Source organism: Eleginops maclovinus, chromosome 2, assembly GCF_036324505.1.
Source record: "Eleginops maclovinus isolate JMC-PN-2008 ecotype Puerto Natales chromosome 2, JC_Emac_rtc_rv5, whole genome shotgun sequence".
NCBI classification, from domain to species: domain Eukaryota; kingdom Metazoa; phylum Chordata; class Actinopteri; order Perciformes; family Eleginopidae; genus Eleginops; species Eleginops maclovinus.
Window position 1 is genome coordinate 19,908,742 of NC_086350.1, and position 16,183 is coordinate 19,924,924.

At 38.7% G+C, this 16,183-nt stretch overlaps 2 protein-coding genes across 3 annotated transcripts; one reads left to right on the forward strand and one right to left on the reverse strand.

Annotated features, from left to right (window-relative positions):
- The first annotated feature begins 22 nt into the window (after positions 1-22).
- Positions 23-6,031, forward strand: LOC134880045 (V-type proton ATPase subunit E 1-like). Its single transcript, XM_063906740.1, has 9 exons — positions 23-216; positions 658-723; positions 807-916; positions 1,497-1,563; positions 3,691-3,780; positions 3,874-3,942; positions 4,087-4,181; positions 4,335-4,422; positions 5,468-6,031. The coding sequence occupies exons 1-9, from the start codon at positions 184-186 to the stop codon at positions 5,528-5,530; spliced, it is 681 nt and encodes a 226-aa protein (XP_063762810.1). The 5' UTR covers positions 23-183; the 3' UTR covers positions 5,531-6,031.
- On the reverse strand, positions 6,032-15,569 carry slc25a18 (solute carrier family 25 member 18). 2 transcript variants are annotated; one of them, XM_063906728.1, is made up of 10 exons: positions 15,413-15,569; positions 13,967-14,342; positions 13,616-13,738; positions 11,580-11,635; positions 11,241-11,331; positions 10,629-10,744; positions 10,264-10,450; positions 9,067-9,230; positions 7,985-8,060; positions 6,032-7,887 (listed from the first exon to the last, which is right to left on the reverse strand). In XM_063906728.1, the coding sequence occupies exons 2-10, from the start codon at positions 13,984-13,986 to the stop codon at positions 7,746-7,748; spliced, it is 975 nt and encodes a 324-aa protein (XP_063762798.1). In that variant the 5' UTR covers positions 13,987-14,342; positions 15,413-15,569; the 3' UTR covers positions 6,032-7,745. The 2 variants fall into 2 exon arrangements, with proteins under 2 accessions (XP_063762798.1, XP_063762789.1); XM_063906719.1 differs by having other exon boundaries at positions 13,616-13,741.
- Between the last annotated feature and the right edge of the window lie 614 nt (positions 15,570-16,183).

Consider the following 16,183-nt stretch of genomic DNA (forward strand, 5'->3'; position numbering starts at 1 on the left):
TATTTTGACAGTTATGACCGGATGTTGTTGTCCATCTTTAACGCTAGCTCGACGTGAATGCAACAAGGAAAGGAAAGTGTTCCCCCAACTGTCACTGTTTATCTGCACCGTTTAAGCGTTTGGGAAGTGTTGTTTTTCCTTTTTTGACAAACGTTCAATAAACAAACATATTAAAGAGCAGACATGGCGCTCACCGATGCTGACGTACAGAAACAGGTAAAGTAGACAATATTGACCCTGAACTGTTAAGTTTAAAACTATTTATCCAAGTGACGAAGTTAAAACTTTAGCTAGCTGAAGCTTAACATGACAAACATTAACACTAGCTAGCGGGCTACAACTAGCTTTAGTTGCTAAATCATTACGCACAAACTAACTGTCGTTAACTTATGAGGTTGATACTAAACTATTTTACGTCACACTGTATTTAGTTAAAATATGAGTTATTTGAAGGTGTTGTCTGTTGTCAGAATAATATTATGGGAATTTTCCCTTTTTAATTGTTTGGGGATTAATATTTAAATGGTAGCATTATTTAAAGTATGAGTTTATGTAAGAATTGTTTTTTGTTTGGTTTACACTTGCATTTATAAGGTTGACATACACTTTTTGTGACTTATGCATTTTAACAGACTATTTTGTTTTTGTATTATGCAGATCAAGCACATGATGGGCTTCATTGAGCAGGAGGCCAATGAGAAAGTCGATGAAATTGATTCTAAGGTAAATTCTGTCTGTCTGTCTTTCTTGTGATGTTTGCTACATGGATCACAGTTCCTAGTCTTTTCATACCCATCTATTTACAGGCTGAAGAAGAGTTCAACATCGAGAAAGGGCGTCTGGTGCAGACTCAGAGGTTGAAAATCATGCAATACTACGAGAAGAAGGAGAAGCAGATTGACCAACATAAGAAAATGTGAGTTGTCTCGTCATTTGATCTCAGTTAAGAAGAGAACTTAATTAATCAAGCAGTTTGAATAAACCCTTGGCAGAGAAAATCTTTTTCTCATTGCACAATTTTTACCAGAAAAATGTAGTTACAGTTTAGGTTTTTGAAATCAATCAAAAGAAAAACATAATGTCAAAAAGATAGTCCTCAAGTCGAAAATCTTGGATTCAAGATCTAACATTCAAACATTTTACATTTCGGAACTAATATAATAGCTGCGTGAACAAATCAGTTCTCAACGGAAGAATATCTTAATTTTCCTCCTTCAAAGTCTTTCAGTCACTTTGCTCTGTTATTTTGTTCTTTTATAAGTCATGGATTCTCAATACATTTGAGCGTGGCTACATATTTGTAACCAAATCTCCATAAGGGCATGAACATCACCATATCTGCAGTGTAAAATCCAATTGTGCCGTCAAGGGCGTTTTATAATCAGTGCAATGTGAGGACTGGGTATCTCTCTGAACATCTGGATTACAGGCGTGCAGCATTACATGTTCATGTCTGCAGATAATATACTCATTGACCTTTCCTTTCACTCTCACAGACAGATGTCCAACCTGTTGAACCAAGCGAGGCTTAAGGTGCTAAAGGCTCGGGACGATATGATCACGGTTAGAAATCAATGTTCCTATTTTACACATTTAATGTTACACAACTGATGCATAACTTTCTTACATGTACATTCAGTATATCGCTGGATGAATACAAAATAACCTATGATTAGGTGCATGAGTGCTAATGTTCTGTCCTATGATGATGTGATGAGGTTGATCCAACTTTGCAAAGTCTAACAATGTAGTTCCTTGACAAAATATATACAGTTAGGTCCAAATATATTTGGACACTGACACAAGTTTTGTTTTTTTACCTGTTTACTGAAACATATTCCAATTATAGTTATATAATGGACATGGACATAAAGTGCATACTCTCAGCTTTCATTTAAGGGTATCCACATTCAAATTAGACGAAGGGTTTAGGAGTTTCACCTCCTTAACATGTGTCACCCTCTTTTAAAAGGGACCAAAAGTAATTGGACAATTGACTCAAAGGCTATTTCATGGGCAGGTGGGGGCAATTCCTTCGTTATGACATTATCAATTAAGCAGATAAAAGGCCTGGAGTTGATTAGCGGTGTGGTGCTTGCATTTGGATGATTTTGCTGTGAAGACAACCTGCAGTCAAAGGAGCTCTCCATGCAGGTGAAACAAGCCATCCATAAGCTGCGAAAACAGAAAAAAACCCATCCGAGAAATTGCTACATTATTAGGAGTGGCCAAATCTACTGTTTGGTATATCCTGAGAAAGAAAGAAAGCACTGGTGAACTCAGCAATGCAAAAAGACCTGGACGTCTACGGAGGACAACAGTGGGGGATGATCGCAGAATCATTTCCATGGTGAAGAGAAACCCCTTCACAAAAGCCAACCAGGTGAACAACACTCTCCAGGAGCTAGGCCTATCAATGTCCAAGTCTACCATAAAGAGAGGACTGCATGAAAGTAAATACAGAGGGTTCACTGCACGGTGCAAGCCACTCATAAGCCTCAAGAATAGAAAGGCTAGATTGAAGTTTGCTAAAAAAAAAACATCTAAAAAAGCCAGCACAGTTCTGGAAGAACATTCTTTGGACAGATGAAACCAAGACCAACCTCTACCAGAATGATGCCAAGAAAAAAGTATGGAGCAGGCGTGCTAGCTGATCCAGCTCACGGCGGAGGCAGTGTGATGGCTTGGGCATGCATAGCTGCCAGTGGCACCGGGTCACTAGTGTTTATTGATGATGTGACACAGGACAGAAGCAGCCAGATGAATTCTGAGATGTTCAGAGTCATACTCTCTGCTCAAATCCAGCCAAATGCAGCCAAATTGATTGGGCAGCATTTCATAATACAGATGGACAATGACCCAAAACATACAGCCAAAGCAACCCAGGAGTTTATTAAAGCAAAGAAGTGGAATATTCTCGAATGGCCAAGTCAGTCACCTGATCTCAACCCAACTGAGCATGCATTTAACTTGTTAAAGACTAAACTTCAGACAGAAAGGCCCACAAACAAACAGCAACTGAAAACCGCTACAGTAAAGGCCTGGCAGAGCATTAAAAAGGAGGAAACCCAGCGTCTGGTGATGTCCATGAGTTCAAGACTTCAGGCAGTCATTGCCAGCAAAGGGTTTTCAACCAAATATTAGAAATTAGTTAGTTATTTAATTTGTCCAATTACTTTTGAGCCCCTGCAATGAAGGGATTGTGTTTAAAAAAGGCTTTAGTTCCTCACATTTTTATGCAATCTTTTTGTTCAACCCACTGAATTAAAGCTGAAAGTCTGCACTTCAACTGCATCTGAATTGTTTCATTTAAAATTAATTGTGGTAATGCACAGAACCAAAATTAGAAAAACTTTGTCTGTCCAAATATTGATGGACCTAACTGTATTTTAAAAATGTTGTCTTAATTCTTAGTTTAAAATAAAAAATCTGTATGAGTATAGAGTATAATCTCAGATCATATTCTATTTTTTATTTCTCATAATTGGTTTAGTTAATCCCTGTAAATGGAGCAATCTGATTTCAGAGAATATCCAGATATTATTATTATTATTATTATTATTATTATTATATTATTATTTACAAACATTGGTCCTTATACGCCATCCTAAAATAAGAGGGTTGATGAGCAATGTGAATTCAAAATCGAAATGAATCCGTAAACTTTTTGGTCCTGTGTTTTTCTCTCAGGATTTACAGAGTGAGGCTCGTCAAAGACTTGCAGAGATTTCCAAGGACCCGGAGAATTACTCCGTCCTATTGCAGGGCCTGTTGCTTCAGGTAAAATCCCAAACTACTCTCCTGTTGGGAGGACACAGCTGAGTCATCATTTTACCGGTTGGTTTTCTGAGCATTTTCTTTTAAATTTTGTAGGGATTTTTTCAGCTCCTGGAACCTAAAGTGACCGTCCGCTGCAGAGAGCAGGACGTAGAAATGGTTCAGGTGACTATAGTGTTCCAGGTTGTAAATATTGTACCGAGTTATTTAAAAAGCCCAGGTTATTACAACTGTCCCTGCATCTTTTGTCACATTCATAATAGTCCGTAGTGTCGTTTTTTACAACTTTATGTTTTAATTTCTCGACAGGAGGCAGTTAATAAGAACATCCCGATCTACAGAGAGGCGGTGAAGAGCAACATAGTTGTTAAAATCGACACAGGACGCTTTCTTTCGCCTAACATGTGAGATGATTTGATGTACTTTACCATCAACTCTATGGAATGTTATTTCCAGAATACCTTTTTGATGATGGCTATGATTTAAAAATGTCAACAAAAGCGTTTTTAGCTAGGTTTGTTTTTGTTAATATTTGTGTCCATTCTTTGTTCTAACAGCTGCGGAGGGGTTGAGGTGTACAACGATAATGGGAAGATCAAGGTTTCCAACACCTTGGAGAACAGGCTCGAACTTATCGCACAACAGGTAGAGCACTTTTTATTACATCTTTACACACACACACACACACACACACACACACACACACACACACACACACACACACACACACACACACACACACACACACACACACACACACACACACACACACACACAATACATTTTAAATGTAGTGTCTGGTGTTTGCCTCTGGAGGGCAGCACATCCCTGTACTTTATTTGCATGTTGCTTCATAGAGCAGTCCTCCTAAGCACAGGGAAACACTGATCCTTGGTTTTGCTTGATTGTTTTGATATTAAGTCGTTTCATTTCGATCAGTTATTGAAATGTTATTGAGCTATGCTATTGTCCAATTACAAATCTGAGAACACACGACTGTGACATGTCTACATGCTTAAATGTTCAAAAAGCTCTTTATGTTTCTCATACTGCCTGTGCTGCAGCACCTCTTTTCACCCTCTGTCTGAAACCAGAGCCCAGTCTGCTCTGATTGGTTAGCTTGTGTGATTGATGTGAGTCAACTGCTGAGAGATATCCCGTCCCTTAGCCTATCATATACAATGTGTTGCGGATTTAGCCAAATGCACGATTTACGAAGTGATGTCACTATATCAGGGGTGTAAACAAGGGAGTTACCCTAACCCTAACCCAAATTACCTCTGGAGGGAACTTTTACATTTTAGCCTTTGTAGACCATTTACATGCGCAAAAACCTATTTGACACACTACAGGAAAGGGAATACCCCAAACACCTAACAGACTTCCTTATGTCTACACAAATTAAAACCTAATATTGATATTGATATTATAACAATAAAATAAATAATATAAAAGCATAAAAAGGTGGACAGGTGCTGCCAGAAAAATAATAATAACATTGGCATCACGTGACACAACTCTCACACAGACATTTTATAGGACAAAGGTGGTTTGTCTGCTTCCCTCAGCACTACTCCCATATAGAGATCAATCAGCAAAATGTTTTAGGATTTAATTTACAAATGTATTCATGTTTTCCCTTCTCGTTTCTCGTGTTTACTTATTTGTGTCCTCACTTGACGCCTAACAGATGATGCCTGAAATCAGAATGAAGTTATTTGGTGCCAATCCAAACCGCAAGTTCACGGATTAACAGTGGATTTGAAGAAGGCAGCGAGGACATGCACGGGTGGAATAAACTGCATGAGGTGAACTCAGGCTTTCATCATAGTGAGCGAGAGTCTGCACTATCACCCGCCACACATTAAGGTCAAAGAAAACCCTGGCTCGGGATGCTCCTGATGTGTTGATATATGTTTTTATTTTTTTACTAATGGACTGAGTAACAATACAGCACATGCGCTACAGGGAATGCCTTAAGGACTGCTTTAAATTGCATTCCAAATATGTTTTCCTACCCTTGGGAAATGTTACACTTGACTATTTGGTCAATGTGATTAAAGCTACATGTTAGTTCACCAAACAAACAGTTCCAGACTATAATGTGTTTGATTAACCAGTATGTTTGCCAAATATCCCCGTTTTTCCTAACAGTTTCACCGTGTGCATGAAAGCAATAGGCTGTTTACCAAAGTTGTGAAGCGCTCAACATAAGAAAAACACCAAAGCAATAAATGTATTTGTAACAAAGAAATCAGCATGTATGAGATATCTTTATTTACAGCTTGAAAACAAACATTTTACTCAGGCTAAGTTCACTCTACAATGAGGAAAATGTAGTAGCCTAGGTAGACAAGCCATATCAAATTGTGCCTTGCATTAAAAATGTAAAAAAAAGCTTTTAGTGCCACCCAGTGGACTTACGGAATGGCAGACAGTTGGCAACACAATGGGCCAAGAAAGAATTGTTGGACCAAATCAATGTTTCAGCACCACCAATTCCACCGAATCCATTTAAGACTTACAGTTCTGATGCTTTAGAAACGTACAGCAATGATAAGGCTTTAATTGCATTTTAATTTAGTGTTTGTGTACACGTTATTTGAAGCAATGTATTTAAAAAAAAAAGTGCTCCAGGCTTCTTTCATGTTTTATTTAAATCCTTTCTAGTAGGGTTGCAACGGTATAACATTTTTAGTCAATCATTTTAGTTAAATTTAGTAAAAATCATGGTATAACACAATTATATTATTACTATTGTAATTATCAGTTACAGTACACATTTATAACAATAAACATAATTACAAACCTGATAACAAAAATAGCATATTACTATGTTTCTAAATAAAGCATTTAAGCAGCACTATAGCATGTTAAAACAATTACCAAATAAAAAATAGCATCATCTGTTTTCGTATAAAATATGTCCAAATGTTCCTATAATAAACAATTTAACATCGTAGGTGCCCGAGAGCACAGTCAGGCTGCTCCTGTCTGAACATTTTACTCGCACGACTATCCTACTTTATGTCATTTATTTTCTTTAATACTGTAGAAAAGCAAATGCACGTTGCAAAAATAACCGCCATTTTTAATACCATGGTAAACCGTGAGACCGTTGCAACCCTACTCCCACACTGTGTAAAGAAGAAGGCTATACGAGACAGTGGCAGTCTAACCTGTGACTTTTAGGCAGGAAGTGAGCTGTGAGTTAGGGGTATATTGTATGCTAAAGCAAGGGATTAAAGCATTACCATCAGATTAACAAATTACTTTAGTGTTTCTGGCAGCCAGCACCAATCCACTGAGGGAATACAAGATTACAACTCCGACCTCACGGATGGAGTGTGAGGGACGCGTAACAGGCTAGGTTGAAGGAGATTAAGCTCCCTTTCCAGAGAAAACACATGGAAATCCAAATGATTGGCATTTGATGTCAAATTAGCCTCTGACAATAAACCGTTGTGATTTATAAAAATAAAGATTGAAATGAGAATTGTCACTTGCATAGAATGCATTTCTTCATCCTGACCTTTATAAATGATCAGATTAGTAGGCAATTTAGTTAGCAGCCTCAAACAACATGCAGCAGTCTCTTATCCCGACAGAATAATCTCTCTTAAGGTGAAAGGAACAGCTCCAGACGTATTGCAGTAACAACACAGGGATAACCCGGACACTTTGGGACACATACCCTCAGATTAGTCACACACATACACAGGACCCTTAACGTTCAACCTACGGAACCCTGTTGACAGCATGTGAGATCCTAGAGAAACATGATTAGAGTGAACCCTTGGGTCCACATATTAGTAAATAGAGCCTCTTCATATTGTAGACCATTCCTCGTCCTTTGGTTACGGATGGTGGCCGTATTTTTCCTCTTTAAGTATTCACCTTTCACTCAGTTGTGTCATTCATTCATCGCAGAGACAACATAAGCCTTCCGCCTTCATTGCCAAGCTGTGCTAGCCCAGCAAACCTAGCAGCGTCTCCCCTACCCCGAGAAAGTAGACACCCTGCGCAATGCCAAACAGGGGAGCTATGACCAGAGCACGGCATGTTGCACCCTTCAGGAATGCTGATGGGCCCTCCCGCATCATGATGCGCCTGGAAAAGAGGAACGGATAAATGAAAGAAAAATGGAACGCTCCTACACTCATGAATATTAAGGCTTAATATGTTTGGTTAAAGACTGAAATCTTACTGTGTGCAGTCAACAATTCCTTTGTACGTGTCCTCGCCCGCACCTTTCTGCAAGGTCTGTAGACGAGTCTTGATGACTGTAAACAATAAAAACACAGTCAGCTCAAAGATGTTAGGTAAAGCAGATTGTGGCAAAAAAATGACGATCACAGGAGAATTGTAAATATATATAATGTAATGTAATGATTACACAATTCAAGTCATATTCAATCCATATCTAATATTTTTAAGATTTAAAAATCACCATTGTGAAACAACGGCTGGCAGTGATGATAAATAATGCCAGATTGTTGACCAATAACAATGTAAAGTTTGCTAACATTAGCTAGTCTTAGCAACCAATAGCTTCTGGTCCTACTAAAACAATTGAGGGTGTTTTGCCATACCTTTTGAGAGTCTTAAATTGTTTTTGGGTTATATAATCTTTTCAAAGTTACATCACACACTTTTGCAAATCAAAACAAAGGCTAGCAACTTATGGCTATGACTTGTGGCTTTTCTTTGATTTTAGAGTTGTACTTGATACATCTCCAGACCAAAGACCAAAGCTCTAAAAGTATGATAATGAAAAAGTGGCCAATAAATGAAGGAAAAAATGAATGAATAATCAACACATCATTTCCTAGATCATCTTTTTGAAACAATGCCTCAACTTTCAATTAAATTTCAGGCTTAAATTACTTAAAAATTATAGTGCGTTATTGAGCGATTGTTGGGGGAAAATATACCTAGGAAAATGAAGTTTGGGGTGTTAAAGGTGCTTTACACCTGGTTAAAACACAACAGAATTACAGTATACAAAACGATTGTTGCAGAAAGGACTTAAGATTTTATGAAGAGCGCATCATTATTTTTCTAGGACTCCAAGTGTAGGGCTTGGGACGTGACTTGGTACTTGAATGCAAAAGACTTGATTCTTAGTTGGGATTTCTTGGGAACAATGACTTGGCCCATCTCTGTGATTTACCATATATGTCAAGCATTGTTATCCCGACTATTGATACATGTTATCTTTGTGAATAGCAGAGGTGTAAATCCCACTTGCTGACCTACCACCTCTGAAACTGTGTTTCTGCCACTCACCATCCAGTGGTGTAACAGCCACAGCTGCCACTGAGCCTGCGCCGCAGCCTGCCATAAACGACTGCCAGAATGGCGCCCGGGCCTGCACATCTCCCACTTTTTCACGGCCCAGCGCATTTAGGTTGGCAAACAGCGGGAAGTAGATCATTGAGAAAGGGACATCCCTAAAAGAGAAAAAATGTGAGATGAACTTAAAACAAAGAGGTAGAGGGTGAAGTCAGGTGAGGAAAAACTGGAAGAGAGAAATGGCCCTATTCAACCTCAGTACAGCAGCCAGACATAGCTGTGGGCATCCATTGATTAATTTGAGTTGATTGGTGGAGGTGCCAGGAAATACGATAATCGCAGTGTAAGTTATGCAATCCACAATCGACTCGTTACACTATAGCAATGATGATTGGGTTGAAACACAGTACAGTCCGAGCCGTAGCACACAAGAATCTGCACATGGGGGGGCGGAATATTTTCCAAGGTTTAAAAATGTCTGGAATAGTTCAACTGACTAAAAAATAAAAAAAAAGTGACTGACAGTTTGCTTGTAGATAGCTCTGGTTAGCTACAAACTTCTAGTTAAAAGTTAGCATTGTGCTAGTTGCCCCGAAAAAAAGTCAATAGGATTATTTCCATTGGCTTTTGGATTATTGAAAAAACTAAAGTCTGTGGAAAAGATAACATGAAACACAAACATTTTGTTCAGCAAGATAATCTCCACCCATGAACACCAGGTTTATGACGTTTGAAACATAACTGCAATTGCTAGAAGTCAAACGAACACCACGGTCGCAGGACTTCAACTTCAACTACCACTAAGCTAAAGGTGGACTTGTGTTTGGCTTAATGACGTTTAGCCGTCACTTTTAGCATCTTGTTAGCAACTGCCTTTTGTTAGACACGTAAAAGCTTAACATTTCAGGAGGGAGGTGTTTGCTCACATTATTTATCTGGACAAACTAAACCTATTTTAGGCATCTAAACTAAAAATCCATTCAAAAAACCAATTGACTCGAAGTGAGGCAACCGGTAAAAATGTTTTATGTAAACAGCATGTCAATAATGTTTGCCTTTGTCTCACACTGTCAATCTATTTAAGCTGTAAAAAAAAAAGTACATACATGCATGTACATTTAAAGAACAAAAAGTAAACCAATATCATGTATTGGGTGTGTGAGTGTGTGTTTACATATCTGTGTGTATCACCTCATTAAGGTGGCTCCTGCCCCCCTGTAGAGGCCTGCCAGTCCTTTAGTCTTCAGCAGCTCCGCAGTGATGCCCATGGCCGATGGCCGAGGCGGGGGGCTAGGTCGCATTGGTGGGGGGGCAACCAATGTTGGTGCTGGACCAGGGGCAGCCGCCTGAGCTGGAGTTGGAATAGGCCTCTGGGCAGCTGATGGTCAAAAACAGAATAAAACTGGTTAGAAAGCACATGCAGGTATATGTCATTTCCAATATTTCAGTGGTGTTTAGCCTTTTGCGCTTACATCAACGTTGACACACTGCTTTTTGGTTTTTGTACCAAGAAAAAAAACTTGGTGAAGAAAAAAACACTAATTCCAGTGACTCACCGAGCCTTCCTGCATCCTGCAGCTGGATCTTAAGCATCTCCATGGGAGTGGTGACGACCACCTGACAGGTCCCAGCCCCACAGCCTGCCAGTACCTCCCCCCATAGGGGCAAATGCCTGGGAAACATAAAATAGTGATATTATAGATATACATCTTTAGATGTGTATAGGTATGCTTCTGATAAAACACACTATGCAGGCATACATTGACTTAAAAGAGCAAACACACAAGCGACAGACTTTTTCAGGATTACGTGTGTCCTTGCCATTTTGTATAAGCCAAAGCACCGGGCAAATCCTTTTTTTTCTTTTTTTGGGCAAATTTCACTTATCAGTCACAGGACTTAGACTTAAAACATGACTAACAAACACATTTGACCTACATTAAAAATGTGTAAGACAAGGGCTGTTGCAATTTGAAATGTACCCTACACGATTATCGAGGCCAAGATAACTGACTTTATGAACACTATATCAGTATTTCATTTTGTTCGCCAATATCACCACCACCCTATGTAAGACTGACCATTTTTTTTAAAAAGCGTTGGTTGGAATGCTTTTTTTATGTAGTTTCATTATGTGATTTATCATTGAAGGGCAATAACCAATTTACCCATCTCTAGAGAGCTTCTGTCTGAAGACGTCATTGGCAGCCAGCTTGATGGCTTTCTCTGGTGTGACCAAGGTGAGGTTCACCGCAGCACCTGGAAAAGACAAACACGCAGATGAGAGTGACACACAACAGATTCCACTCAGGTACAAAAATAGAACAAACCCTACACAACAGCTTACGGCTCAGGTCTAATAGCTGAACAGATGCTGGTTATTATGACAATAAGATTGAGGGGCTCACGGGAGCAACAACAGCGTAGGAGGCCAGTTTAAGCTGGTAGTCATTTAAAACACAAGTTGTAGGGTTGTTTGTCTCAGGGATTACAAATGCAAAAAATACCTCTGTAGCATCCAAAATAGCCCTCAGAGCGCACCGTCTTTGACAAGCAGTCCAGCCTTTAAAAACAAAAACAGGGCGATTGACATTTTGTCCGTTTCTCATTAGGTCTTTGAATACACCATATGTTCATACAGTATGTGTCACAATTACCTCTACATACAGACATTTAAGTGGGGATTCAATGACACATAGTCATTACTGAATGAACAATAAACAAAACAGAATAATACATTCTATTATCACTGGTTGAAAGTAAATGTTTGAGTACTTTTGTTTTATGCTAATTTATTCTAGGGTATTAATTCTACTCAAGTATAGGATCAAAGTACTTCTTCGTCCACTGTCTTTAATAGTGTAACACTTTGAAAGAAGCCATTCTGAATAGAAAGTATTTTTACTTTTGGTACCTCAAGTACATTTTAATTTAATACTTTACTTTTACGCAGAGGTGGAAGAAGTACTAAGATTATTTACTTTTAGATTTATTATTTAACTCACTTTTAAATTATGTATTTTAAAGTAATTTATGTGTTCATCACTTCAGTGTTGCACTTGGTAAAGGTTGGGCTTGTTTGAATACACTATTGGGTAATTTAACTTATAATACCATCATTTAGTGTGGGTTGAGTTAAATATAAAGTAGCTGCAAATAAAATCTGCTAGGTAACTAATAATAACATTTGTAAAATAAATGTAGTGGAGTAAAAGTATTTTGAGTAAATATTTTAGCACTGATGTCCTTAGTTTGAATCTTTATGGTTTTGCACTTCACATTTGATAAAAGCATCAGCTAAGGGCAATGTAATGTAATATAAAGTGTAATATCCTACTTAAATACAATACACTACACCACTGCTTTTTCTGAAGTAACATTTGGATCAGTGCTGTCAATGAACTGTACAAGCAGTTCTCTGGAAACTTTTTCCATCTCTGACTCACAACTGAAAACCACAGTGTAAAAAGTGTTGGTTACCACAGGATGGCCACACCCAATCAGAACGATGCCCATTAGATGTGCGCAGTTACAAGTTCAGGGTCTTTTAAGGACACAGAAGTCTTTTATTCAGAAAATCCTCATTTTGTGTCAGATTAAAACTTCATCTAAATAGGTCTGGTTTTGGTTAAGTTACTATGGCAACACATCAAAATACACTGCACACAATCATCCCTCTGATATGAGCGCATGAGTGATTTTTTACTAACTCAAAACAGTGTGTCCGAAGATGGGATGTCAGTGTTTATTTGTTCTGCTCCACCCTCTGGGATTCTTTCGGAAAGTATGTGGGTCAGCATCAGTGGTGTAATGTATTGAACTACATTTATTCAAGTATTGTACTTCCATTTTATGCTACTTTGTACTTCTAATCCACTACATTTTTGGAGCCAATATTGTAACTTTTTACTACAATAACAAAATAAGTTACTTGTTCTTTACATATTCACATCATGTGCTAATACAAAATACATTAACTATTACAAAAACTATAATATAAAAGTATAGGTTAAGATATTGAGCAGCTGTATATAAAGTCATTGAACTAGCTCAACCTTCACCAAGTGTGATGAACACATTAATGCATGAATAATTAAAAAATCCAATCATTAAACATATATGATTATAATATGGGACTTAATGCACAATAACACTTTTGGTACTTTAAGTATATTATGATGCCAATAGTTTTGTATTTTAAATCTAGTAAGATTTTCTATTCATCACTTCTACTTGTAACATGGTATTTTTACACTGTAGTATTTCTAAAGACTTAAATAAAAAATAAAAAACGTCTTCCGCCTCTGGTCAGCATCACTTAAAACAGTAGTTTTACTGTTTAGAAAGTTAGGTTTGCAGGAGAAAGATGTCTTCAGCACTTCCCTAACTCAAAGATGTGAAGACATTTCTCATAAACAATTAAAAAGCATTGTTCAGGGATACTAAAACATAAAAAGCATTGTTTCTAAGATCTATCTTTGCATGTGTGTGGCAGATCATTTACAGTATTCGGGTTATCTCAGGTGAGAGGAGCCTTACTCACAATCCTTTGTAGACTTGGACACCCTGCTGGTTCTGCAGGCGGGTCTTGGCCAGGTCAATAGGAAACACACATGTCACACCAACCAGGCCTGCCACGCCCCCATTAATCAGCTTAGCAGGGAGGCTGCTAAAGGATCAACACAGACACACGCATGCAGAGACCCACGTAAATGCAATCACCCACACAAAGCCACGCAAACACATCCATTCATGGACAGAGATAGAATACAAATCATACAGAGACAATCACACATACAAAGAGTGTAACAGCTAAACCCAGCAGCTGCTTCCACTCAGTGAATACATTTTGATTTGTTTTATTAGTCTAAACAAACACATTGCAGTTACTCACCTAACTTTCTTCTCCGCCATCCTGCTTGTGTTTGGGCTCCAGGCCCACTACTTCTCCTCCTCTCCTCCTCCTCTTCCTCCTCCTCCTCCTCCACGTACCCCTCCTCTTCGTCTTCCCTTTCCTCTTCCTCTTCCCTCCCACACTATAGTGCAGATCCAAAAGTTCTCACCACAGCTCAAAGCTCACCTGCCCACCCACGACACAAAAGTCGCTCACTGCTTCTGTTAATGTGGCTGCAATTGGCCGCCTTCTTTTTCTCCTCCCTGGTACGGCAGGAGTGGACGACTTTAATGTGAAGACAACCGATGTTAGATCTCCTGGCCAGCTTTTCTGCTTTGTTGTATATTAAACCACAAACAAATCTCTCTCCCACTGCCTGGAAACACAAAAACACATACAATTTGATGTGGTTTCAATGATTTCAAAGAGTACAAAAAAGGCCAATGTTATTCTATTCTAAGTCATGCTTTGTGAAGGCATTATAAAGGCCATAGGAGTGTATCTGTGTGATGGAGGGTTGACACACCTAATAATAACTATAACAGCCAGTCAAATCCAGATTCATAAATGTGAAAAGTGGAATATCCCAGGACCAACACACTTCGACAGGACATCTTGAGTCTCTCTAATCTGCTAGCTAAAAGGGATTTGATCTAGCAAAGGAGATCTGAAAATGAGAGGCTTATCGGTATTCTTTTACCACATTTGGAACATTTAACAAAAGAGTGGATTTGAATAGACGTTGGAAGATTTGTTTGACTAGTTTTTCTCTAGTTGTTCTCGGAGTACAATGGTTTGCAGTCAGCCTTAATAAGTGTGTAGTTCAGATAATAAAACATGCTGTTGAAGCCTTATCTTGGGTGCACAGCTTTTGCTTTTCTTTACTATTTTGCCTGTTTCTTCCTTTCTTTTTCTGTCTTTTTCCTCTCCTGATTTACCCCGTCCCTCAGCTCCCTAAATAATCTCTCTCTTAATCTCTCCACCACCATTCTGCCTCTATTTTTACCACTGTTAACCTTCACTCTATCCTCGCCTGTCCTCTCCTCTCAGAGTAGAGGAAGCATTCAATTCCCCTTGCTCATCTTCCCACCCTGATTTGTATAATTCATCTGCAAATATACATATTTCCTTTTTAATCTGTCTTTTCCATTGTGGGATCCTAGTCACATTCTACACATGCCTTTCACTGAGCCTCTTTCTGTGAAACTTTCTTTCAGCTCAGCTCCATTCACCCACAGTAGTGACCCTGCCAAAGCACAGACAAGGGTGCCTCACCCCAAGCCAAACCTTGAGCTCCCAGACTTCAATTTTCCCTGAAAAACTGCACTGGCTCGCACAGTTCACATAATTCACATACAGCACAAATCCTCACAAAACAGCTTTCATAAAATAAAAATCATATTCTTCCATCATAGGGATAAAGCAGTGGGGGAATGGGGGTCTTACCTCTGCCGGTGCATCCCACAGACAGGATCAAGCTGTCCACTTTCCTTTCACTTCAACAATGCTTGCAGCAATGGTAGTCAAGCGAGAGCGATCTGAGAGAGCCAGCCGCCACTCAGGGGCCGTTGCACAAACACCAGCATTGTCCTGCAGCCTAAGTCCCTCCCTCTCGTGGTGACTCCATGTGTGACACAGCCCCGGCAACACAGCTCTGCACTAACACAACTCGACATAAACTCATGCTGCTGGCACAAAGCATGCAACACACATGGCAGGAAGAAATACCCAACACTGTGTATCCTTTCTCAGAATATATTTACATAAAACAACAACTAAAAAGGCTTCCCATCAGTAAAGAGCTCTCTATTCAACAGTCTTAGCATTACATAATACCTCATTGAATTCCACAAATGTTCACAGACTTACAATTACTACCAGAGTAACAGTGGAGTACCAATAAAATGATCACTCTTTGGGACATTTTATTTGTTTATATTATGAAATATCTAAAGGTAATTAAAGGATAATAAGGTTATATAAGGTGGTCAACAAATAGCACATGTGACTGCCACAGCAACCACTCATTGGCTCTAAACACAATTGTTTTTCATGGGCATTGACTATTGTATTGATTCTTGCTGATGGAAACACAATTACTATCAGTGATCACTTCTTATTCTTCAATATATTAGATTGACTTTCACATTTTAAACACTTTGTAACATTATAAAAGGTTTAGAAAAAAGGTTATTAGTGTTAAAAAATAGAAACTTG

Excerpts from the sequence above, each read along its gene's own strand:
- LOC134880045 (XM_063906740.1), top strand. The coding sequence starts at position 184 with ATGGCGCTCACCGATGCTGACGTACAGAAACAG. Across the intron at positions 917-1,496 it reads ATTGACCAACATAAGAAAAT|ACAGATGTCCAACCTGTTGA; the intron begins GTGAGTTGTCTC and ends TCACTCTCACAG. Across the intron at positions 3,943-4,086 it reads AGGACGTAGAAATGGTTCAG|GAGGCAGTTAATAAGAACAT; the intron begins GTGACTATAGTG and ends ATTTCTCGACAG.
- slc25a18 (XM_063906719.1), bottom strand. The coding sequence starts at position 13,986 with ATGGCGGAGAAGAAAGTTAG. Across the intron at positions 11,636-13,615 it reads GTCCAAGTCTACAAAGGATT|GCTGGACTGCTTGTCAAAGA; the intron begins GTGAGTAAGGCT and ends TTGTTTTTAAAG. Across the intron at positions 8,061-9,066 it reads GGCTGTTACACCACTGGATG|TCATCAAGACTCGTCTACAG; the intron begins GTGAGTGGCAGA and ends TATTGTTTACAG.